This window comes from Podarcis raffonei, chromosome 13 (genome assembly GCF_027172205.1).
Source record: "Podarcis raffonei isolate rPodRaf1 chromosome 13, rPodRaf1.pri, whole genome shotgun sequence".
Taxonomy (NCBI): Eukaryota; Metazoa; Chordata; class Lepidosauria; order Squamata; family Lacertidae; genus Podarcis; species Podarcis raffonei.
The window spans coordinates 43,574,717-43,600,668 of record NC_070614.1 but is presented as its reverse complement, the minus strand read 5'-3'; the positions used below and the strand labels follow the sequence as shown (position 1 = coordinate 43,600,668).

General features: G+C 44.1%; 5 protein-coding genes across 6 annotated transcripts in view; all 5 read right to left on the bottom strand.

The window, feature by feature from the left end:
• The window catches only part of SDR39U1 (short chain dehydrogenase/reductase family 39U member 1), a 226,905-nt gene that overhangs the window by 121,266 nt on the left and 79,687 nt on the right, over window positions 1-25,952 (bottom strand). The window lies entirely within an intron of this gene.
• On the bottom strand, window positions 3,004-3,954 carry LOC128399756 (olfactory receptor 2G3-like). Its single transcript, XM_053361474.1, has one exon. It carries the CDS (start codon window positions 3,952-3,954, stop codon window positions 3,004-3,006), a length of 951 nt encoding a protein of 316 aa, XP_053217449.1.
• Window positions 9,722-10,935, bottom strand: LOC128399752 (olfactory receptor 2D2-like). Its single transcript, XM_053361470.1, has one exon. It carries the CDS (start codon window positions 10,812-10,814, stop codon window positions 9,795-9,797), a length of 1,020 nt encoding a protein of 339 aa, XP_053217445.1. The 5' UTR covers window positions 10,815-10,935; the 3' UTR covers window positions 9,722-9,794.
• Window positions 14,333-15,271, bottom strand: LOC128399758 (olfactory receptor 2G3-like). The gene has a single exon (XM_053361476.1). The coding sequence runs from the start codon at window positions 15,269-15,271 to the stop codon at window positions 14,333-14,335; it is 939 nt and encodes a 312-aa protein (XP_053217451.1).
• On the bottom strand, window positions 19,828-22,455 carry LOC128398983 (olfactory receptor 2D2-like). The gene is made up of 2 exons (XM_053360243.1): window positions 22,412-22,455; window positions 19,828-20,955 (listed from the first exon to the last, which is right to left on the bottom strand). Exons 1-2 carry the CDS (start codon window positions 22,453-22,455, stop codon window positions 19,989-19,991), a joined length of 1,011 nt encoding a protein of 336 aa, XP_053216218.1. The 3' UTR covers window positions 19,828-19,988.

Sequence of the window (25,952 nt, the reverse complement as noted above, 5' to 3'; positions counted from 1 at the left end):
AACACAACCTGGCTTGCTCAACTGCCTATTCCCAACAATAGAAATTGGACAGCACACCAGTATTTGTATTCTCCCTATGACATTTTGCATTCTTTTTCCCTTGCTTGCTATTCATTATGATAATGAGGACAGTGCATCTACTCCACAGGGATTCCCTTAGTGCCTTTCTCTTCAGCCATTAATAGGTGTTTATTTCCTGAACCTCATGGGGCTTCATGTTCTTAACATACCACAGATATGGAAGAATAATTCTATGCTGACTTTGAATCAGAATTGTATGCATTGTAATAAAAACAAATAAGCACATCTCACATTCTCTTATCTGAATGTACGCAAACTGAGTATATTTGAATTTGTCTCTGTGGGTTTCATGTTTTCCTTAGCATTTAGGGCGCATGGTATGCTCTTGGGAAGTTGCCTTATACTGAGTCAGATTATTGGTCCAACTAGCTCAGTGTCACCTATGCTGAGTAGCAACTGCTCTCCAGAATTTCAGAAAGGGGACATTTTCAGAGATTTTTAGTTTGCAGGTTGCAATCCGGATTTGGCTCTGGGGTGAACTGGAATGGGTGCACACCAGACCAGGCCCAGTCCAGCTTTATCAATTATGCTGTGCCCACTTGCAATTCCCAAGCAACTGGTATCCAGAGGAACAGTGATTCTGACAATGGAGATGTAATACAGACATTGATATCCTTATCCTCTATGAATCTGTCCAATCCTCCTTTAAAACCATTGTGGGAGCATGTTCCATTATGAGCTGCTGCTACCAGCTATAACTCCCTGTCGGCCTTGCAAGCATTTGTGCCAGACAAGGATGGCATGAGTACCTGATCTGCCTTCGCATTCACCCACTTCTAATTTAGGAGGGTCCAGAATTCCTCCTAAAGCATCTGTGAAGGTAGATTCTGCCACTGTGTAAGCATTCTCCTTCAACCCAATCCCCCTAAAGATAAAGGTAAAGGCACCCCTGACAGTTAAGTCCAGTCACGAATGACTCTGGGGTTGCGGCGCTCATCTCGCTTTACAGGCTGAGGGAGCCAGTGTTTGTCCGCAGGCAGTTTTTTCTGGGTCATCTGGCCAGCATGACTAAGTTAAACCAGAGCAGCGCGTGGAAACGCCGTTTATCTTCCCACTGGAGCGGTACCTATTTATCTACTTGCACTTTGATGTGCTTTCGAACTGCTAGGTTGGCAGGAGCTGGGACCGAGCAATGGGAGCTCACCCCGTCGCGGGGATTCGAACCGCCAACCTTCTGATCGGCAAGACTCAGTGGTTTAGACCACAGCTCCACCCGCATCCCTCAATCTCCCTAGAGGACTTCAGAAATATGACGTTCTCCTTGTCAGTGCCGCTCTCCAAAAACAAATCTTTTATTAATATTCTGAGCCATTTCTGTTCTCCATAAATTCCCTTTCTATGCAAGCACTTATAGTTGAAATTCTCCCTTTGGGAGGGTCAAACTATTTTCTTGAGCTCCATCCACAATGTCCTATCTGGCATGGTATCTGTGACTAATATTGCCCTTTTCCAGGTAAAACTTTAAGAGGACCTTTTATGTATCAAACCTTTGGTTCAATGGTTGACGTAGCATCTTAGATTATCCCAGAATCCATCTACCATATTGGGGGGGGTGTCTATGGTCACCCTCCATATCAGCACACATAATATTGAGGGTTTAGCGAAGAGTCTCAGTATCTTATTTTTAGCCAATGTATTTCTTTACTTAAGCCAATATAGTTCAGGGTTACAGAAGAGGAAAAAAATAAGGTTAATCAATCACATATAGAATATATCACCTGACAAGGGAATACAAAAATAAGGCAATATAATCAAGTGTATTCAATTGTAGAGTTGAAGCAAATATATTTAATTATCTGGGAATACAAGAGTGAGGTTATTTTTTTAAGAGAAGACTGAGTTGGTACCAAAAGGGAGCAATGTCTATACCTCATCTCTCCTTTGAAGAGACACAACTTAAGATACACACCTAAATTCAATTGCTAACTTCACCACTGTGAAGGGAAGATATAGCTTGGCCTAAAATCCTTGAATTTCTGCAGGTGCTGCTGGTAAGATCGCCTAGTGCCCTAAACCCACTAGGGCAGAAGTGATGGCATACTGGGATGTCAAATTCCAAAGTTCCACAGAACGCACAGAATCCACTGGGTTCCAGCTCCCAGAATAGCTCCATCAGGAACCAAGAGAGGGCATCAGCAATGCAATTCTGCAGGCCTGGGATGTGATGGGTCACAAACAAGATATTAAAGCATGCCTTAATAACTCTCCAAACCTGTGCTTTGTAGGCATGGGACATGCAGAAGTGTGGGTAAGCCCTGAGTGGGTAGAGCATTGCAAATGAAATGTGAAAACAGCCCTCTATCTTGGCTACTGTACCTTGGCTTTGGTGTTCCAATAAATTATTTTCGTTGTAGTGGGGGGGGAGAAAAATATTGAAGTCAGAAGGAGGATCTGGTGGGAATTCCCAGCATCCCTGTCTCCCTTCCATGAGGCTTTGGTGCTCAGATCTCCCCAGCAGCAGTGTTGGCTCCAGAAAAGAGAGAAGTTATCAAAATTTGGCTGTGAACAATGACCCGTGAAAGGACTAGCAAGTCGGGGAGCTGGCACTGAGGACAGAAGCTGTTCGGTTCTCCTTGATTTTTCTTGGCCTAAGAGTTCCATGCTGTCTAGAGTTTTCTTGGGTTGGTCCTTTAGGGCATGGGAAGACAATATGGTGCTCTGCAGAGGACGCTGAGTTGTTCTGAATGGGGAATGAAAGAACCATCTATGCCACCTTGACTTCTTTGGAGGAAAAATTGGGCATAAAATAAATAAATCAATGGCATAAACTTGCTCTACAACTTTCTTAGAAGCTCCTGCTCCAGAAACAGCTCCTGGTCATTGACAAAGAGGCAGCACCAAGTCCCAGGAGATATGTATCTCCTGTGCCAAAACCTGATGCTCAAGCAACATTTCCATATTATTCATACTAGTAGGCAATGATCAACTCTTCTGCTTAATGTCCAGTCTTTGCAACACCTTGGCTATTGCATCATGGATATCCTTGTTCCGAAGAGTATAAATGATAGGGTTGAGAAGAGGGGTGACTACAAGGTAGAAAATGGCAATTTTCTTGTCACGATCAGAAGTTGAACCCGACCGGGGAATCAAGTACATAGAGATGACAGTGCCATAGAACAAGGTGACCACAATCAGATGGGAGCCACACGTGGAGAAGGCCTTGCGCCATCCAGCAGTTGACCTCATTTTCAATACTGAGGAGATAACAAACCCATAGGAGGTCATGATAATTGAAAGAGGAAGTATGACCCCAAGTGAAGCTGCCAAAAAGATGGCGGCCTCTGTAATGTAGGTGTCAGTGCATGAAAGTTTAATCACCATTGCCATCTCACAGATGAAGTGGTCAATACGGTTCGGGCCACAGAAGTAGAGAGAAGTGGCGCTGCCAACCATTAGAGAACCAAGGAGGAAGCCACCAACCCAAGTGACTGAGGCAAGCAGAAATTGTCGCCACCAGCCCATGACACTAGTATATATTAGAGGATGACAGATAGCTAGGTAGCGATCATAGGCCATTACACCTAGAAGAAGGCATTCACAGGATCCAAGGGACAGTGTGATGTACATCTGTGCCATACAACAGGTGAAGGAGATGGCTCCATTGCCAGACACGAGGCTTGCCATCGTTTGGGGCAAGGTGGTGGTGACATAGCAGATCTCTAGGCCTGCTAAGTTGCTCAAGAAGAAGTACATTGGTATGTGAAGTGAAGACTCAACCCACACAAGCAAGATGATCAACAGGTTCCCCACAATGGTCAGGGAGTATATGATGAGGACTACCACAAAGAGAAGAATCTGTGTCCTTCGATCACTGGAGAATCCCACCAATATAAACTCTTTCACAAAAGTGACGTTTTCTTCCCCCATCCTCATCTCCTTCCTGCAGAGAAAGGGCAATAGGGGAGACCAGAGAAATTATCTGAAAACCATAAGTATAGCCTTGTTTGGGGCCCTACAAGACTGGGGTCAAACCATGAACCAACCATGAGCCTCAATTTCATTTTTTTAAAAAATCCCAGCAAGTGTCTTTAGTTTCCCATTAATTGAAATTTCCTTTCACTACTGCATGTCTTTGAGTCATTGTGATTGTGAGAACAGCTTGTTTATTCTTTATTTAACAATCTATTGAAGTATAGATAATTTTATTGTTTTATTTTTTTTGGTAAACCACATTCGGTTTTCTTACAATAAATGCTGTATAAATTTATATAAAAGTATATATTTCTTGATGTTCATGGTTTTATTTACTTATTTATGTTAGAGCGGGTGGCACTGTGGGTAAAACCTCAGCGCCTAGGACTTGCTGATCGCATGGTCGGCAGTTCGAATCCCCGCGGCGGGGTGAGCTCCCATCGTTCGGTCCCAGCTCCTGCCCACCTAGCAGTTCGAAAGCACCCTTAAGTGCAAGTAGATAAATAGGTACCGCTTTCTAGCGGGAAGGTAAATGGCGTTTCCCTGTGCTGTGCTGGTGCTGGCTCGCCAGAGCAGCGATGTCACGCTGGCCATGTGACCCGGAAGTGTCTGCAGACAGCACTGGCTCCCGGCCTCTAGAGTGAGATGAGCGCACAACCCTAGAGTCTGTCAAGACTGGCCCGTACGGGCAGGGGTACCTTTACCTTTTTTATGTTAAAGCAGGCATCCCCAATGTTTTGGGATTACAATTCCCATCATCCCTGACCACTGGTCCGGTTAGCTAGGGATGATGGGAGTTGTAGTCCCAAAACATCTGGAGGGCTGAGTTTGGGGGGTGCCTGTGTTACAGGAATCATAGTGCTGGGACACCATCTTGTTTAGTGACATCAACACCCCGCTGATATGTTGAGTTTAGTTCTGTGCATTCATTATTTTTTGTGGTATATGGTTGCAAGAACTTCCCTGGGATTTATTTATTTTATATTTTTAAGAAAAGAACTGTGCAAATGAGATGATAAAGAAACACATGAGAGTTTTATTTTCTTTGAGGGTCTATTTGGGCTATGTGTAAGGGTATGAGTGGAAGGAAAATGGTTCCTCATTCATAGTAGTGGTTATTTGGTCTAATAAGGTAGAAGGCAGGGGAACCAGGAATAGGAGACCAACTGATTCTAGTTTTGTCCCCAACCTCCTCTTAGATAAGTTCTACAAGGACAACATTAAGACTAACCAAGGGGGAGGAAGAATAAAACAATAGAAATACTCAACTACCTAACCCGTCTTCATGGCTGCTGTTCTCCCAAACACAGCATAAATGAATTTCAGAGTGATGCCTTTGAGAAATTTAAAAAAGAAAGAAAAAAGAAAGAGGAACCCCTTTAAAGAAGAAACTACAGACCCAAAACTACATATAATTCTCTGCAGAGTAATTTTTCAAGAATGGATAGTGCCCACAAATGTTAGGGGTTTCCTCCCCACCCCATCACCAATTGACTTACAAATTACTCAATATTATCTGACCTTTGTATGCCGCACAGGGTTCACCAGCAGCTGTTAAGAAATTTCTCTTGCAGCAGAGTTTTCTTAAGGCATATGAAAGCTGAATAGTTTTCTCTTGAGGGCTGCAAAAAAACGGCAAGGAAGCTCACTGTAATACTGGTGACTTCATGGGAAAGCTGTATGCAGCTTCTGGTTTCCCTCTCTGAGGCTGCATGCAGACGAACAAAGAAACGAGAGCCAGTAAAAGAATTTTTGCTTTAGAGTTAGATCTGCCTCTCTCTGCCTTCTCTCTTTTACAGATGATACCCAGTTCTACCTCTCCTTTAAAACAGAACCAATGAATGTCCTATGTGAGTGTCTGTAGGCGGTACGAGGATGAATGGTGGTTAATGGGCTTTGAAGACACTCAAACTCAGGACTCAAGGGAGAAACATGCCAAGAGGAAGGTACACTTGGCAAATCCACACCGTGATCAACTCCCACCTGGAAACCAATGTCCCCACTGTGGAAGGACATATGGATCCAGAATTGGCCTCCACAGTCACTTACGTACTCATTGTTAAAATCGTGTTTATGGAAGACAATCTTACTCAGCTGGGGCTGCATGCAGATGAACGAGAGCCAGTGAAAGGGCTCTTGCTTTGGAGTAAGATCTGCCTCTCCCTGCCTTCTCTCTTTTACAGAAACACAGATTCTGGAACGGCAGCTGCTTGCATCTCTTCTCTGATATACTTCCAATAGTCTTCTCTCTATGCACACAACTGCTTGCTATGGTTATCTGACTAAATGTTCATTGGGCACTTTAGAGATAAAGATTCCCCCCACCTCTCATTTGCACATTCACATTGTCTTGGGGAAGTGGAGAAACGTGGGGAACATGAGGTGGCTTACTAGCCAGCTCAAGGGCCTGGCCTATCAGTCATCCAGCCCTGCAAAAAACCAGCTTCTCCTGAGGCAAGAGATTGAGACAGCTTAATCAATTATGGGGGAAAGAATATAAATATGGTCAGTGCTTTTCTTGGGTGCTGCCCCAACAAGTTTGGAAAGTCTTCCAAAATGAGGGTTAATCACAGCCTAGCTTATTCCACTACCTAACTCTTCTCAGGTTTAAAACAGAGAAAGCAGTGGTGAATGATTTCTCCCTGCCATTTTTCAAAGGCATTGTGATTCATTAAGTTAATAAAGACTGTGACTCTCCCACACTGGATCTGCTCTAATTTCTTTTGTATCTCTCGTCCCTCAGCTCATTAACAATTCTTTACCTTTACCTTCAGCCACTTGGGCCTGAAACTTTTGACATAGCTATTAACAATACACAAGGGAAAGATTTTCCAAGAAATGAATGGAATGGAGTATTCTAGTAACCTAGCTATGACATGTGCTCTACTGGAATACTCCATTTCACCTAATCCTTTCTCTCCTGCCACCAACAAATACTCAGCAGTCTGTGAAAACTGAGCATGCTCTCTCCATGTTAGGTTCTTTTAGGGTTTATATCCCCCCCTCCCCAGTTTCCCTTCCACACAAAAAAGATGTAGATTCCTGCAAGAGCTGGATTTTCCACAAGCTGGTCAATAGCTCCCTCATGTTCATGGGAGGCAACATTTTGCATAAATAATTACAGTGGTACCTCAGGTTAAGTACTTAATTCATTACGGAGGTCCATTCTTAACCTGAAACGGTTCTCAACCTGAAGCAGCACATTAGCTAATGGGGCCTCCTGCTGCTGCCGCGCCAATGTAGCATGATTTCTGTTCTCATCCTGAAGCAAAGTTCTTAACCCAAGGTAATATTTCTGGGTTAGCGGAGTCTGTAACCTGAAGCGTATGTAACCTGAAGCGTATGTAACCCGCGGTACCACTGTATTGGCATTCATACCCAAAGCACTGGTAATGTAGAAAATGATACTGCACCCACCATCAGAGGTGAACAAAGTAGGTATAGAACTGCAAATGTGGTTTGAAAACAACCCTATATCAGGATTCCATATTATGTGTTGATTTTAAAAGACTTATTTGCAGCTTTCTTGCAAAATATCAGAGTTGTGTACAGCAATATAAGGCAAGAAGGATGTTGCATCACACTTTAAGGATGCATTCCAGCCTGGGAAAGGAAGTATAGGAGGGTGCAGAGTAGGGCCAGTGAAGGAGGAGGCCTTGGGAAATTAGCCTGTGAGTTGTAGGCCTGCAGGTGCCTGAATGGGGTCTGGGGAGCTCACTGCATCCCGCTGTGTCGCTCAATCCTGTGTCTGCCAGCTTGAAAGGCAGAGCAGGTACGACCTGGGAATGTGTCCCTCCCATGGACGAGCTTCCGTCTCTGGCATGATTTGTGGTTGGTTGCTCCATAATTTGGACAATTGGCATTAATCAAGAGGCGCTCCTGAACCAACATATGCTAATGGGCTGCAATCAGTCAGCTGCCGATAGGACTGGGCTTGGCTCCTTGAAGGTATCTGAATGTTTTCCTTGAAGCTTGAGAATCCTTACAACAGATAGGAAAGGAAGGGGAAGGACAAGGTGCTATGTGTTTTATGCTTTCTTATGGTTTTCAGATGGCTTCCTTTTTTCCTGTCCTCTCCTGTTATTCTGTTTCTTATTTCTGAGAAGAGGGGGAAGGCTTTTGATTTATGCACAACAATGAATGTAACAAGGTTTTAGTATGCCCTCCGACGCGGGTGGCGCTGTGGGTAAAACCTCAGCGCCTAGGGCTTGCCGATCGCATGGTCGGCGGTTTGAATCCCCGCGGCGGGGTGAGCTCCCGTCTTTCGGTCCCAGCTCCTGCCCACCTAGCAGTTCGAAAGCACGTCAAAGTGCAAGTAGATAAATAGGTACCGCTTTATAGCGGGAAGGTAAACGGCGTTTCCGTGTGCTGCGCTGGCTCACCAGAGCAGCTTCGTCACGCTGGCCACGTGACCCGGAAGTGTCTCCGGACAGCGCTGGCCCCCAGCCTCTTAAGTGAGATGGGCGCACAACCCTAGAGTCGGACACGACTGGCCCGTACAGGCAGGGGTACCTTTACCTTTACCTTTAGTATGCCCTCCACCTTTGACTGAGGCTGAATGGACTTTATTTAAAATTATTCCTGGGCTGGACTAGGAGTGCTGTTGGAGAAATACTGTTTAAAAAGTATGAACTGCTGCTGAACAGATCTGGCAAAGAGGCTGAATTTGAGAAAAGATCTTGTTTTTAACTGTCTGCTGAGGAAGAACTCTAGAGTGGAATTTTCATGGTGGAGTTTGGATATTCACTCTGTCAGTTATTTACAGCTGCAGCTCATACTGTAAACAGCGGGAGGAATCAAATGTGACCTTGTACCATCCAGAAAAAGACTGCAAAGAACTGAACAATGGAAGATAGCAATTAACTCTCCCGGCACACCAGGTCCAGGATAATAATGTATATGAAGGACTACACACATGAAAAGTATTGTTTATTTATAACATGTAACGGAGGTGCTGTCTGCAAGGTGAAAAAAGCAGCCAGCTGGAAGAATGGTTTAACAGCAAGTGAAGGATGTCAACTGGACTCTAAATAAGAAATAATGTGGCTATGAGAGGAGAGAATGGTCATATGTTTGGAACAGGATTTTTTTAAAAAAATATTTAAATAATTTGATTTGGTTTGATTTTTAATAATTTGGAAAATTAATTTAAAAATAAATTGGAAAAAAGACAATGCAAACCAACAACAACAACACGCGAAATGTTGGGTTTTTTGTATATAATTTTATTAAGCTTTCTGTTTTACAATTTAAAATACTCATTTTACATCCTTACGTCAATGACTTCCCTTCTCTTTCCATGGCTCATTTTACATATCATAAATCCCTGCATATTTTACAAAAACGATACCATTCCCTCCCTCTCTTCCTTTTTCTTTTCTCCTCCTGTGATGGAACTCCTATTTGGGCACTTCCCTGGCTTTTTCTGGCCCGTGTAGGACCAGTCTGGATAGTTAGCCTTGGTGAAGATTTGACGTTTTCATCCCCCAAAAAGTTTTTGATTTGAGTTTCCATTGAAATGAGGCTGTATTTTAATGTTTTAATGTTGTATTTTAATCTTGTTTTTAAGTTGTATTTCAATAAATTTGTTTTTATATCGGGTATTAGCCACCCTGAGCCTGGTCTTGGCTGGGGAGGGAGGGGTATATATAATTTATTATTAGTAGTAGTATTAGTATTATTCAGTATTCCATTATTGCATCCATCAAAACTTGTGCACACTGTTGAATTTATCTTAATGCTGGCAGTGTTTTCAGCTACAGCATACATAATGTTTGCGCAACATTTGCACATTATTCATACTAGTAGGCAACTCTCAACTCTTGCGAAATGGCCAGTCTTCTCAGCACCTTGGCTGCTGCACCATGAATATCCTTGTTTCGCAGAGTGTAAATGATAGGATTAAGCAAAGGGGTGACCACAATGTAAAAGACAGCAATTTTCTTGTCACGATCAGAAGTTGAACCCGACCGTGGAATCATGTACATAGAGATGACAGTGCTATAGAACAAGGTGACCACGATCAGGTGGGAGCCACATGTGGAGAGGGCCTTGCGCAGTCCAGTGGTGGATTTCATTTGCAATACTGAGGAGAGAACAAGCCCATAGGATATAAGGATAATCGTCAGAGGAATTATAAGCAATAGTACAGATGCCACGAATATGAAAGCCTCCGTGAGGTGCGTGTCAGCACATGAAAGCTTCAGCACTATCGGGAGCTCACAAAAGAAGTGGTTGATGCGGTTGGGGCCGCAGAAGGGGAGGCGAATGGTGCTACCTGCATTTATAGAACCTAGGAGGAAGCCGCCTGCCCAACAGAGAGAAGTAAGCAGGACTTGGCGCCCCCAGCCCATGATGCTAGCATATAATAGAGGGTGGCAGATAGCCAAGTAGCGGTCATAGGCCATGGCACTGAGAAGAAGGCATTCGGTACCACCTAGGGACAACGAAATATACATCTGGAGAGTGCAGTGGGTGAAAGAAATAACTCCATTTCCAGACAGGAGGTGAGCCAGCATCTGGGGCAAAGTGCTGGTGACAAAGCAGATCTCCAGGCTTGACAGGTGTGTCAGGAAGAAATACATGGGTGTGTGGAGGGAAGAGTCAAGTCGGACAAGGATGATGATCACCAGGTTCCCCATAATGGTGAGGGAGTAGATGATGAAGACCACCACAAAGAGTAGAATCTGTGTCCTTCGGTCATTTGACAGTCCCACCAATACAAAATATTTGATCGAAGTAAAGTTCTCGTCCCCCATCCTAACCTCTTCCCTACAGAGAAAGGGCAACAGTGAGTCTAAGGCAAGCCATGTGTTACACATCACAATGTCAGTTAATCCCCAAACCAACCAATCCAACGCTGTGTGTGTATACTTATCTCATTTCAAATAAATGCAAAACTTTCTACAAGGCATGAATTGGGTGACACATGCTCCATCTGCTTGTCACCTTCCAAGGCAATAAAATTGTGTCAACCAATTAACATGCAATGCTTAAACCAGGTTCATGCAAAGCTTGGTTTCTAAATATCAGGGGTCAGCAAACCTTTTCAGCAGAGGGCTGGTCCACTGTCCCTCAGACCTTGTGGGGGGCTGGACTATATTTTTTGGGGGGGAGAACAAATTCCTATGTCCCACAAATTCCTATGTCCCACAAATAATGCATTTTAAATAAAAGGACACATTTTACTCATGTAAAAACATGCTGATTCCTGGACCATCCGCAGGCCGGATTTAGAAGGCGATTGGGCCTTAGTTTGCCTACCCATGATAAATATAGTCTAAATCATGAGTTCACATTAGAGTTAACAGCCCAACATTGGTGCTGTTTTAGTTTTTTGTTGACCTATGGAAACCCATGAGCCTAACTTGGCCATGTTCATTAACATCAATATAGGTACTCAGAATAAAAGTTAATTGAATTTCACCCATAATGTGCAATCAGGGTTAAGATAAGTAAAGCATGATTACACAGGTCTTATATCTAATTTTTTGCCTCATCCAGACAACCCTCTTTACTTGGGTGTCATCAGTTCAACAGACAACTTTGTCAATTCCTGACTGTGACCATTTTCTTTTTATCAAATTATGGATCAAATATGACTGAGGCCAAACAGTGATTTTTACTTCCTTAAAGCTAGAAGTACTGCTTTCTTTGTCCAGATTTCTAACCAAATTTTATTGTGTGGTGTGTATTTTTCTGTTCTCACATTTTATTATTTATCATACATTGCCACACATTCATTTTAATTTTAGTTATTGATATGGGGATATATTTTAGCAGATAGATAGATTATAGATAGAGATGATAGATAGATAGATATGCGCAACATTCACACACAGGCAAAATCCCAATTCCAAGTTGAAGAATATGATCTTACCTTTGCACTTCATTTTGTTGCTCCTCAGCAACCTCAAAGGAGTTTTTCATTCTTGTGCAACTGTGAATTATAGCTGAGTGGGTTCCAATCAGCTTTCTCATGTGAGACGTTGAACAACCAAATGAACTTTCAGTGATCTCAAGGAAAAACCTGCTCTACCTCTCCCTAAGGTATGCCTTGCAGTTTACTTCCTCCCAGAATTATGAACAAGAAGGAGGTAGATTTCCCTAGATAAGGCAAGGTACAGACTGAAAACGAACAGGAGCCACTGTGTGCATTCTTGCCTTCTGCCAAAATCTGCTTCTTCCTGCTTTTGCTCCTATGCTGACAATTGGCTCCCAAGTTAAAGCTGTTTCCTCTCTCCAACTGGCTTTCCTGCTGGGCCACAGAATTTTCTCACTCTCTTGCTCTCTGTCTCTCTCACACATCCAATCTTCTGGCCTTATTTAGCGCTTGTTTGTTAAAGATTTCTCCCACCTTTAAAGAATCAAATTGGTTGGGGAGGAAATCAACCTCCTGATCAACACATGGCCCAACCAATCAGTGCTGTGCCTCCCTGTTCTGGGCAAGTGGGGCAGGTTGATCTATGACTGATACAAAGTCCAATCAGTGCTGTGAACATCCAGATTCATCTCAAACAGGAAAATGCATCTTCTCCCTGCCTCCCATCCTGAAGAGAAAGCTGTGTGTATGTTGGCAGGACATCAGGTGGTTGTCCTTCCCTGTCCTATGAACTGGGATCCTTTAACTGGAGATAGCAGGGACCGCAGACAAAGGTCTAGCTTGCTTTACCCGATTGTGGATGATTCTCCAACCAAGTTTCAATGCCTTCTAAGGTGAGGTTCACCACAACCTGGTTTGCCCAACTGCCTGCCTAATCTAGACATTAAAAGCTAGACAGCATAGCATCCTTTTTATTGTCTCTAGGATTTTTTGCATTGTTTTTCTGTTGCTTGAGATTCATTAAGATGAATCAACTACACCGCAGGGACTCCCTTGGTGCCTTTCTCTGTGCCATGAATAGTTGTTTATTTCCTGAACCTCATGGGAATTCAAGCTCTTAGCATAGAAATATGGAAAGATAATGCTGGATTCAACATAGAGTTCTATGCATTCTAATCTAAAAAACAAAACAAAACACATTCCTCATTCTATTATTTGAATGCATGCAAACTGGGTATATCTGAATGCACATCCACAGGTTTTACCTTTTACTTAGCTTTTATGATGCAAGGTATTCTCATAGGAACACGGGGACCTGTCTTATAGTGAGTTAGACCAGTGGTCCATCTAGGTCAAGTCTGTCTACGCTGAGCGGTGACAGATCTCCAGAATTTCAGAACAGGGACATTCCCAGGCACAGCTGAAAATATATGGGATTGAACCTGGGACTTCTGGTGCAGAGCAGAAGCTATAGCCTTCCATAGCCAACAGTTTATTGATGACAGTGAAGAATGGGGGAAGATTAATTTTGGTGTCTATTTAAGAATTTTGGTACTTCTTTATTGGCTAATCCTGTGCCACCCCCCGTCACTCCCCATTGCCTGGTCCCACCGCCTGCTACATGTTGGATCCCAAAGGTCTTCACCATGGAGCTTGCTCCATGCGCAAAGACTCCCTGCACAATTTAGAATGCTGATAGTGTAAGTGTTCTGAATTCTTGTGGGTTAAGCTGATTTATTCTGATCTAACTGCTACAAGCTGCATTAATAAGGTACTATCAGAGAAGTAAGGTCGTGGACTATCCTTCATTGATGGTTTTCAGACATAGGTTGGATGGCCATTCTTTAGCTATAATTCCTGCATTGCAGAGGTTTGGACCAAATGAGCCTTTTGGGACTCTCCCAACTCTGCAGTTGTACAATTCTCAGTTGGAGCTATGTCTGTGAGGCACAAAGCAAGGATTCCCCTGGTTTCCAGTACTGTCTGGCTTCTCACCAAATCCACCTGCAGAAGCAATTAGAAAATAACACAAAACTCTAGGGGTGGAAGTGTATGTGAAAATGATGTATTAATACTAAAGGATCCTGGTAAGCCATTTGAAATTGCTTTAAATTTACTTAAATTATTTTGCCAAATTTGAGGGTTATAAAATAAAATTACAACAATCAGAATGGATTTGATACCACATACCAAAATAATAATAATCAAAAGGACATAATGGGGTGGGGTGGAATTCCCATAGAGAATTCCCATATCTAGATATATGAATTGCTCACATCGCTGGAGAATAAAAATTCAAATTCCATGGACAGAAGTCCCCATAAGGTATATGGACCACTCAAAATTTGGAGGAGCTAATTCAATTTAATCATTTAAAATCAATGTGAGATGTTAACAAAGGTCTAACCACTGCTTAGGGGGTGGGGGAGGGAGAAATATCTGCCACCTGTTTGTGTAACTATGTGGTGAATACCAACACTTGAGCCACCCCATTCATATTACAGGCAACATTTAGTTTCACTGCTCAAAGCTCCATCTTCCCAGCACCTTGGCTGCTGCCCCATGAACATCCTTATTCCGCAGAGTATAAATGATGGGGTTGAGCAAGGGAGTGACCACAACATAAAAGACTGCAATTTGCTTGTCCCGGTCAGGAGCTGACCCTGACTGGGGGATCATGTACATAGACATGACAGTGCCATAGAACAAGGTGACCACCACCAGGTGAGAGGCGCAGGTGGAGAAGGCCTTGTGCCGTCGGGCAGTTGACCGCATTCGCAACACTGAGGAGAGAATGAGTCCGTAAGACGTTAGGATAACAGAAACTGGAATTAGCAGGGCCAGCACAGATGCAACGAAAAGAATGGCTTGTGTAACGTGCGTGTCGGCACATGCAAGTTTCAGCACCACGGGCAGCTCACAGAAGAAGTGGTTGATGCGGTTTGGACCGCAAAAGGGGAGCCTGAAGGTGCAGGCCACGTTTATCGAACCCAGGAGGAAGCCACCCATCCAGCAGACTAAGGCAAGCTGCAATTGACGCCACCTGCCCATGGCAGTGGTGTACAGCAGGGGGTGGCAGATGGCCAGGTAGCGGTCATAGGCCATGGCAGCTAGGAGAAGGCATTCCGTGCCGCCCATGCCCAGTGCAATGTACATCTGGATAGCACAATGGGCAAAGGAGATGGTCCCATTGCCAGAAAGGAGGTGAGCTAACATTTGAGGCAAGGTGCTGGTGACGTAACAGATCTCCAGGCCCGAAAGGTTTGTCAGGAAGAAGTACATGGGCGTGTGGAGGGAAGAGTCAGCCCACACAAGCATAATGATCACTAGGTTCCCCATAATGGTGAGGGAGTAGATGATGAGGATGACCACAAAGAGTAGAATCTGTGTCTTGCGGTGACTGGTTAGTCCAACCAAGATGAACTCTGTGATAGTGGTGAGGTTCGCCAACCCCATCCCAGTCTCCTGCCTGAAGAAAAAGGGCAACATTGAGAAACCAATGATGTTCTCTGGGAATGGGACAACCTTAAAAACAGGTGATGTTTCACTTCCTGCAACACTAAAACAAATCCCAAACCAATCAACTTTGCATAATCATCTCAGCAGCAAGATACTGATGGCCTACAACTCCCAGCACCCCTGACCATTTGCTAGGCTGGCTGGAACTACAACTTCTGGAAGCTTTTATCTCAAAGCACATAAGCCCTGCTTATTTCAATTCTTCCCTTTATAACCTGCCTTTCTTCCATTATTCAGCCCAAGGTGATGGAACATGGTTCCCATGTGATCACTCATGCAGGCACAGGCCTGACCCAGACCTTCTTGGCTTCAGCAAGGTAGTGGTCTAGTGTGCCTGCAGACCATACAAGCCATGGCTAGAGAGAGAAAACAGCTCCATCTGCTTCTCACCTTACAAGCCAAGAAGCAGAAAATGGCAAGGAAACTGCCTTTGCCACGTTTACTTCATTAATATGCATTGCTTAAACCAGGATTGGGGAACCTCTAACAGCAAGAGACCCCATGACAAACAGGGCTATTTCTGGTTGCTTTTCTTAAGTATAGTTGTTTAACTGATGCTGAAATGGGAATGCCTATGTGTGTAAACAAAGCTTTAACATGGAGAATGGCAAGATGTGTATTGCTAACATTGTGGTTTTTCCACAGTAGTTTTCTAAGTGGTCTCTGAATTTCTTAATGGGTTGATAACAACTGTTGGTTGTTCTCTAAACTGAATGCAACCTTTGATCATGTGATGAGGCTATTGAGTTGCCAGTTCACCATCTTGGAAGGCTGGTGGCTGGATTCTTTGCTCTCCAGGGGCACACATTCTTGGGGGCTGGAATGCAGGCCATGAAGCCTTTGTGTAAGAAACAGAGCTATGTTTGTCAGCTTTGATTATAAGTTTGCTTAATTTCTAAGATGCTGAGCCTGTGCTGGACAGCACAAGATATTGTATGGATACTGTGAACGTATCGTTTATGCTTTTGTTCTGTTTTTGAAGAATATTCTGCAAGTAAACTTTGAATAATATTTTAATGGGTCTCGACAATGTTTCATTCCAAAAGAACCCAATTTTTTATGCATCCAGTCCTTTCAAACTGCACAGTATTAATATCTGCAATAGTTTTGCCCAGGTTTCTAAGCTGTGGTTGGAAGCCATTTAAACCAATTTTGGCATTGTCTCTCCAGAAGCGTCTCAGGAGCAAATGTTTTGAGCAAAAAGGAAATGAACCTTAACAGGACTCCCTGTTCATGGCAACTGTTGAATGGACAGGTGTGTGCACAGCATGAGATATAAGGATTTAACCCACCAGAGAAGGTGACAATGGCTGGGTTGAAAAGAGGTGCTGAGGGACATGACAGAAGACCTGAAATCTATAGAATAAAATATTGCCTTTAAAAAAAAACAACCCAAAACCCCAATGAGGCAACTTGTCCACTTGGACAGGATACCAAGCACGTTTAGCTACACAATATATATTTAAGATCTACACTGAAACTAAATATTGCACTAATGCCAATAGGAGGTTTATTTCTCTCCTCCACGCTCTCCCACATCACAAGCAGCACTGTGTACAGCCAGGCTTTACTGTAGACCAGGTGTGGAGAGCCTTTGGTCCTCTAGTCCTTGCTGAACTACAACTCTTCGACCATTGACCATGCATATTGAGGCTGATGGACTTTGAAATTCAACAATGTTTAGAGGGTCAAAGGTACTCCATCCCTGCTGTAGACCAACAGAACTGGTCTTCCCTAAGCTTCCCGGGGGAGGATTAGATACATCAGACAAGAAACTAGAAACAAATTAAAAGGGAAGAGGCAGAATTGCTGATATTCTGCACATGTGACCAAATGCGTTAAAATCTGTAACTTTTCAAAATAGCAAATGCCCACCCACAGTGTCAGTGACTGGAAGGTGAGGATGAACACAATTCAGAGAACTATGATTTTTGAAGGAAATTGGTTTGGGAAGTGCAAATTGGGTGGGTTAGAGCTCCTGTCTAACACCCTTATTACAGAATATCATCTTACCTTTGTGCCTCTCCAAAATGTTCCTGCTTGACGGGTTCCTGCATGGCACTGCCTTATAGGAAGGTGTGCATTAGGAGTTGGATTAGTTAAGGCAGTTCTCTAATGCAAAATGTTGGGAAATCATACAGAAGGTTCCTAGAGACTGTCAGTGACTTCAGGAGAAAACCTGTATTTCAAATGAGGGCAGCTGATGGAATGTTTCTCTACACAGTTTAGGAAAGCTCCGCAACCAAAGCAGGGTCTTCATAGTCAAATGTCTAATGGCTTCTTCCTTGAAGTTGAAATCTGGAACCATGTAGCTTTTCCAAGCTGTGAAATGTCCAGGTCCGAATATCATCCAGAACTAATTATAGACTTTGCATAGGCACAGACACAATGAGCCATTGTAGTATTGGTTGGAAATGGACATCTTAGCTGGTTATTTTTGCCCATTATAGTCTCAATTAGGAAGAGTTTGGAAGGAAATAATCGTGCCTGGCGTCTTCCAGTGAAGTCCCTGGATGATAGTATAGTATAGGGATGGGAGCAAGTTTACTCAGTGCTATTTTTGTAGAAAATGAGGTGCTGGAACTCACTATAAACACCTCCCTTGTTCTCTTATAATGGCAATGGTGCCCACCTGAGAGGTGCCAGAACTGAGTTCTGGCTGGAAAAAGGCCCTGAGTTTACTCTTAGTTAAAAAGCCCTTTGTGTATCGCTTTATGGATCTTGCTTTCTGGAGCCTCACATAGATGCCCTTCCAAGTTTGTTCATGCAGGTCCTTTAACTATAGATATTGGAGATATTTCGCATGCAATGCTAGTACATTGTCACTAAGTGCTGGTTCTTCAACCACCTTGACATTAGCTCTACCAAGCAATCTATAAAGCTTTCAAAGCAACTATTCTTGTCTATTCTTATCAAAAGAAGATAAACAACAGGTTGGGTTTTGCTTTCTCCCCCTATAACTTGCCAAAGCTCTGAGGGTCAGTAAGACAATGAAGAGTGTGGATGCACACCATAGGGATTGCTTTCATCTCTTCGGAGTTTACCTCTGGATCATTATCAGTTTGTTGCTAGTTACCTCATCATCTTGGGTCTCGAGAGGTTAATTTAGGAAAATTGCGAGAACTTTCCAGCAACAAAGGAGCATAACTTGCCAAACATTATTCTGGCCTGCAGCCAGTACCAGGTGCATTCTAAAGTTTGGATGGCATGCATATTTATGGTATAATAAAGGGAAGGTACATAAAAGATTTCATAATCATATAATTAGGAGATCATTAATAAAAGTATGGGAAAGCTATAAAGACCTATTAGAACAAAAAAAATACCATGGTGGGTGGCCCCCACAGAAGTAATTTCAATTAAAAGGACAAATATAGAAGGAAAATGGCCTACATATCGAGAGTTTTTGGTAGAAAGAGAAGGCAAATTAAAACTTAAGGATTATGATCAGATAAGAGAATATGTTTATGATTGGCTGCAACATTGTCAATTAAATGGGGTTTTTAAAGAAGACAAAAAAAAGGGGGGATTTGGCTATACCATATCTAGATTCCAAAAAGAAATAGTAGATGATAATAAGCTCTTAAAGAAAATGTATAATCTATTGTTAGAATGGGAGACCAAAGACGAAGAGGTTAAATCTGTAATGATTAAATGGGCACACGATATAGGACACAACATACAAATGGAAGACTGGGGAAAACTATGGAAAGTAAATTTAAAATTTACTGACTGTATACAGTGGTACCTTGGGTTAAGAACTTAATTCATTCTGGAGGTCCATTCTTAACCTGAAACTGCTCTTAACCTGAGGTACCACTTTAGCTAATGGGGCCTCCTGCTGCCACTGCGCAATTTCTGTTCTCATCCTGAAGCAAAGTTCTTAACCCGAGGTACTATTTCTGGGTGAGCGGAGTCTGTAACCTGAAGCGTATGTAACCCGAGGTACCACTGTATTGTTAAAAGAGAATTATATGAAGATGATGTACCGATGGTATATTACACCTGTAAAAATGGCAGAGATGTATAGAACAAGCTCTAATAAGTGTTGGAAATGTAAAGAAAAGGAAGGTACATTTTTTTCATATGTGGTAGAATTGTAAAATAATTAAAAACTACTGGGAAATTGTGTTAAATATAATGCAAAATCCAATAAAAACCATTGAAAAGAAGGTGCATTTTAAAGTTTGGTGTAGATACCTGTGTTTCAGGCAAACATCACAAAACACATTACATTTAAAAGAGAGAGAGAATAAATACGATGGTAAAGACATGATTCCAACTAGGAATTTCTTCTGCTGCTTCTTCTTTTGAAAGCCAGTTCTTTTCTCTGCTTAAGGCAGGTCAATTCTTAAGAAACCCTCTGGTGCTAGCCTGGAATGAAAGGACCCACCTCAACTGGAACACCAGAAGCTAAATGGTAGGTATCTCTTCATGCAACTCTCACCACCACCCCAACCCCTGCTCCTCCCCTCAGATCCTTGAATGATCCTGTCATTGCTAAATATAGGAGATCAAGAGATACTTTCTATCAGATTTTCTGAGGTCCTATAAATCTATGAGCTTCAGTGAGTTCCCCCACTCCGTCCTGCTTGACCTTCAACATCATAGATTTGTTTGGACAACCGCCATTTGCTAAACACAGTGCTGCCTCTCAAGACCACTCAGGCCTTGTGTTTATCAGTTCTATCCTGAAGACTTTAGCCACTGCGGCATGGACATCCTTATTCCGCAACGTGTAGATGATCGGGTTGAGGAGAGGGGTGATGACAACATAAAAGATGGAAACGTGTTTGTCATGGCTGGGGTCTGTCCCTGACCGAGGCCTCATGTACAGGCCAATGAGGCAGCCATAAAACATGGTGACCACTATCAGGTGGGAAGCACACGTGGAGAAAGCCTTGCTCCGGCTCTCGCCCGAGCTCATGCGCACGACAGTCGCCATGATGAGTCCATAAGAGATCAAGATGGTGGCCAGAGGGACAATTAGTATGAAAACCCCCACCCCTAAGATGATGGCCTCTGTGAAGCTCGTGTCGGTGCATCCCAGCCTTATCACCATGACAAACTCGCAGTTGAAATGGTTGATCTCATTGGGGCCACAGAATGGGAGCTGCATGATAAAGGCTGTGATGAGCCCAGAGAGAAGGAAGGCTCCTACCCACGAGATGGCCGCCAGCATCAAACAGCGTGCCCGGCTCATGGCTACAGCATACACCAGGGGGCAGCAGATCGCCATGTAACGGTCGTAGGCCATGGCTCCCAGCAAGAGGCCTTCGGTGCAACCCAGAGAGCAGGCCATGTACATCTGGAAGGCGCAGCGCCCAAACGAAAGCTTCCCATCCCCGGCGAGCAGGTGAGCCAACATCTGGGGCACGACGGTGCTGGTGAAGCACATCTCCAAGAGTGAGAGGTTGCTGAGGAAGAAGTACATTGGGGTATGGAGGCGGAAGTCCATTTGGACCAGCAGGATGATGAGGAGGTTGCTCGCCATGGAGATCAGATAGGCAACGAGGATAATCACAAAGAGGGCAAGCTGTGTTCTCCGGTGGCTGGTGAGTCCCACCAGGTAGACCTGGGTGATCATGGTGTAGTTCCCAGGCACTGTTCTGTCTTGCATGCTGCAGAGAAAAGAGGAACAGGGAGAGTTAACTAACAAGTTCCCAGATGCCATAACTGAACAGGATTGGCTGGTTTATTTGTGTTGTATTTGGTTGATTTTGCCCCTCCACATTCCACCAGCTTTGAGGGCTGCCTTCCTCCATGGCAGGGCCCAAGGACAAGAAAAATGACACCCACAAAGTAGGAGGCCAATTGGATATCAAATACTTGGATCACCTCCAGACTGTCACTATTTTGCAAAACGGATTCAAACACGTACCAGAAAATTTTGTTGCTCTAAAGCAACAAAATCTACTTTACAAAATAAAAATAGACTTTTTGTGATTAGGAAAGTGAAGAAGAAATGCGCTGAAAATTATACATGGCATGGAGGAAATGGGTATAGAAAAGTTTTTCTCCATCTTTCGTAACTCTAGATCTTCTGGACATCCAAGGAATCTGAATGTTGGAAGATCCAGGACAGATAAAAGTACTTCTTCGTGCAATGCATAGGGCTCATCTACACTTCTGCTTGTCCTTAGTGGTTTTTCATTTGTCCCATGCTTTGGGGGCCCTGGGTCCGAGCGGTTTTCCATTTGCCCTGCTGCTTCCCCGTGGGAAACCCACTATTTAGCGCTAAATTGGAGCAAACATCAGTCTGGAGCAAAACCCACTTGACAGTGGTAAACAGCAGGCTTTCCCAGGGGTAAGTGTGGACAAGCCCTTAGTTAAACTATGGAACCCACTCCCACAGGAGGCAGTGACAGCTTGAAGTGAATTTTGAAATTCCACAGAAACCACTCAGCATCGGAAGTTAGGGCTTTTATGATGTGTGTAGAATTCGGAAAGCAACGTTTCTACCCCCCAAATCCATGACTATGTGTGGTTCCAATAGGGCAGATCATTTAATCAAGCTGAGATAAAAATATGGGCTTTTATAGTTAACAGAAGTTACAGGGACATGGGAAGCTGTGTTACATTGAATCAGAGTTTGGGTCCATCTAACTCAGTGCTAGGGACGCGGGTGGCGCTGTGGGTAAAAGCCTCAGCGCCTAGGGCTTGCCGATCGAAAGGTCGGCGGTTCGAATCCCCGCGGAGGGGTGCGCTCCTGTTGTTCGGTCCCAGTGCCTGCCAACCTAGCAGTTCGAAAGCACTCCCGGGTGCAAGTAGATAAATAGGGACCGCTTACTAGCGGGAAGGTAAACGGCGTTTCCGTGTGCTGCGCTGGTGCTGGCTTGCCAGAGCAGCTTCGTCACACTGGCCACATGACCCGGAAGTGTCTCCGGACAGCGTTGGCCCCCGGCCTCTTAAGTGAGATGGGCGCACAACCCTAGAGTCTGTCAAGACTGGCCCGTACGGGCAGGGGTACCTTTACCTTTAACTCAGTGCTGCCTGCAGTGACTGACAGCAGCTCTCCTGCCCAAAAGAGGTGGGATTGAGCCTGGGACCTTCTGCATGCAAAGCAGATGCTCTCACATGGAGTCATGGTCCTTCTCCATAAGGGGAGGTTCTTCATCCATGATGTGAATCTAGCATCTCCAGGTTTTGCAGCTTCTATGGCAGACAAACAAATCAGTGAAAGTCAACTGAACTTCCTTACCATGTTAATTCAGAGCAGCGGGAGAAAGCCAGAGGCATTCATTAAATTGCAGAACTGCTCCAGAGCAAGGAAGCTATGAATGTTTAGTTGACGTCATGGGAGCTAGCCCAGCAGTGCCCATCATAGGATATTTGCAAATTTGTAGGGCTGTGGGGTATTTTCCCTGCCCCTGCCGCCCCCACCCCCTGATGCTCATTTCCAGAGTTCAGCTCTACTGGGGAGGAAAAGGTATTGTTGTAAAACTGGGCATCTGGACAGCAGAGGCATAACACAGCCAGATGGAACTTCGTTAATTGTATGTTGCCAAGTTGCCAAGTACATCTGTTGCTAGGGAAGGTGCTGGTGATTGATCTCAATAGCAAGGACTTCCCCAAATCTCCTGAATGGGACATAAAGGCATATGTTCCTCTTTCAAGTATGACATAGGCGAAAGGGTGGCATAATCTAGGTCTCTCTCTCTCTTTAAAGAAACAGCTGTTTGAATGGGGAAGTGAGACTGAGGGCATTCCCAGGCCATTGCCGTTTCTGGCAAATTCAGGTTGTTCACTTAAAGATGATTTATCACCAGTGCAACAAAGCTGCTTCACTGCAAAACAGACTTTTTGCAAACAGGGAAGTGAAGGGAGAAACATGTGGTTTCTTGATGCAAACTTCCCGCAGACAAGACAGATCGAATGCTCAGTAAACAGCTGTGGCCATTTAACCTCCCTTCAAACTTTGTGCAAACAAATCAGGACAAATACTCAACAGGCCAAGTGGAAGCAACCCAGGAGAAATTCATGTAAGGCTCTGAAACCTCTCGAAAGTGTATTTAGGAGTGCTGACTCTAGTTGGGATGTGCTGTTGGACAGTTCAAGCTGTAAATAAGTTCACTCTGTAAATAAACACAATCATTACTCAATCCCATAAGCCTTCAGTGATCTATTTATACAGGAAACTTAACCTGGTCTAAGCAATGGACCTCTGGAACTTCTTGTTCCTCAGGGACCTAGGGGTGAGCCTAAGAGCATGTTTAATCAAACTGGGAACAACTTCTAAGGTGATCCTTTAACTTAGGGATAGCCAGTGTTATGCCCTCCAGATGTTGTCGAGACTACAACTCCCATCAGCCCCAGCCAGCATGGCCAGTGGTCAGGAATGGTGGGAGCTGTGGTCCAACAATATCTGGAGGCACCATATTGGCTTTCCCTGCCTCAGGTATTGTGTTGCTCCCTCCCTGTATAACCCTGCCTTGGATAGTAAAACTTGCAGGGAATAAGCAGTAACCAAAGGATGCTTCAATAGCAACTGTCTGGATTGAGTGTGGATTTCTGGTACACATTGAAGACCTGATTTACAGATCCTGGTTCCTCCTGGATCCCACTGTAAAGGGATCACGTGAGTCTCACAAACCACAAATATGGAGGGCTGGTGTGGTTCACATCAGTATGGAGGAGGGGGCTAGACCCAAGAAGATTCTACTCTCCACTTTTTACACTCGGTAAGAATCCCATCAGATGTTGCTTGAAATGAGACCTTCCTACTTTTGACTTGTATTGCCTACATTGATGTGACGAAGAGCTGCAGCTCTGATTTACGTGCAAAAGGTCCCTGGGTTCAATCCCCTGTGGTGGTTCGACCATTACTACCATGCAGATATATGGTAAATGACTTAGAAATCTGTTCCCAAGTGCATATTGGAGTTAAAAATGAGTCTGAAAGGGCTGAAGATGCCTGCTCTCAGGTGCACACCCTCTTCATGCCAGGCACACTGAGCAGACCCATTCGGGCCTCACCACTAGCCCTTTCCACCCATGACCTGAGAGTAGAACCAAGAATGCACATGACACATGGCAAGGTGAAGATCAGCAGCGTTGTTGGGAAATCTCATTTTCAGGGAACCTCATCTGCTGTTGACAGATGTTCCCATTAATAGATACACACACACCTCACAAAGCTTCTCAAGAACTGCAGGGTTCTTCCAGCGCACAGTTTGAAAAGCTGCCACTTCAGATCAATCCCAGTTCATTGCAAAACAATTGCATCCCTCACACTAGAGAGAAAAACTCGTGAGATGTGTCTTCCCACCCATGATGGAGATACAATGGACTCAACAGTTTGAAATGCTCTAAATAAGGATGGGCTGGAATCCTCAAAAGTGGTGCCTTAGACTACAAAGCACATTTCCCCCCCTTGGAATTCTGCTAATGGAATTGTTGCTCTGTGAGGTGTAAACTGTGGCGCCTAGAATTCTTTAAGGTATAGTGGTTGCACAGCCCTGGACATTAGCCATAAAGCTAACATATAACAGAGAGAGGTGATCAGACATACAGATCAAGAGGCAGTCACTGCACTGTTTTATTTCATTCAAGTTCTGCGTTCGGATCAGCCCACCTGAGACCACCACACCTTGCACCTTGGAGAATGTCGCCGAGCACTGCCAGGATTCTCTAAGCTTCAAGCTCCTTCAAGATATCTCTATGACGAGTTCTTAAAGCCTTCTAAAGGGAGGGAGACCACCGTCTGTTTCCAGTCATGGATTCTACTGGCCCATTGTTGACCCATGAATTTAGTACAGAATGAACACTTTCTTTCCATGGCTCCTTGCCTAATGTATTGCTCTCATCTATTTAAGAGCTCGGTGCAATAATAAACTTTCTAGTTCTGCTCCGCGTGGGATCCATCATCTTGCCCCCAAAGACCATTCCCCTATTTCCATCTGGATTATAAACAACCAATTATTGCACTTAAATCCCCCTGTGTGTGACTTCTGCCTTTGTCATTTGGGAATGGTGCTTCTTATGCTCAGAATGTATTTGAAAGATGATGCAACTGTGGCAAAGATTAGATGCACCCATGGCCAAAGAAGCTTAATTAGCCATGAGTAGGGATAGTGGACGCGGGTGGCGCTGAGGGTTAAACCACAGAGCCTAGGACTTGCCGATCAGAAGGTCGGCGGTTCGAATCCCCGCAACGGGGTGAGCTCCCATTGCTCAGTCCCTGCTCCTGCCAACCTAGCAGTTCGAAAGCACGGCAAAGTGCAAGTAGATAAATAGGTACCGCTCCAGCAGGAAGGTAAACGGCGTTTCAGTGTGCTGCTCTGGTTCGCCAGAAGCGGCTTAGTCATGCTGGCTCCCTCGGCCAATAAAGCAAGATGAGCGCTGCAACCCCCAGAGTCGGTCACGACTGGACCTAACGGTCAGGGGTCCCTTTACCTTTACCTTTAGGGATAGTGGAGAATTTTGATTCAGCTCACGCTGAAGGCAAACCTACCAAATCTGAAACAATATGCAAACCATATTTCTGAAACAATATGCAAACCAAAACACAGCCACCCTTCATAATTTTCAAGCCTCCAGATTTTACAGGTGCAGGTCTGAAGCCAAGTATTATGTACAAAATGGCAGCTATTGTGGTAATGTGTGCATAAAAATGCAT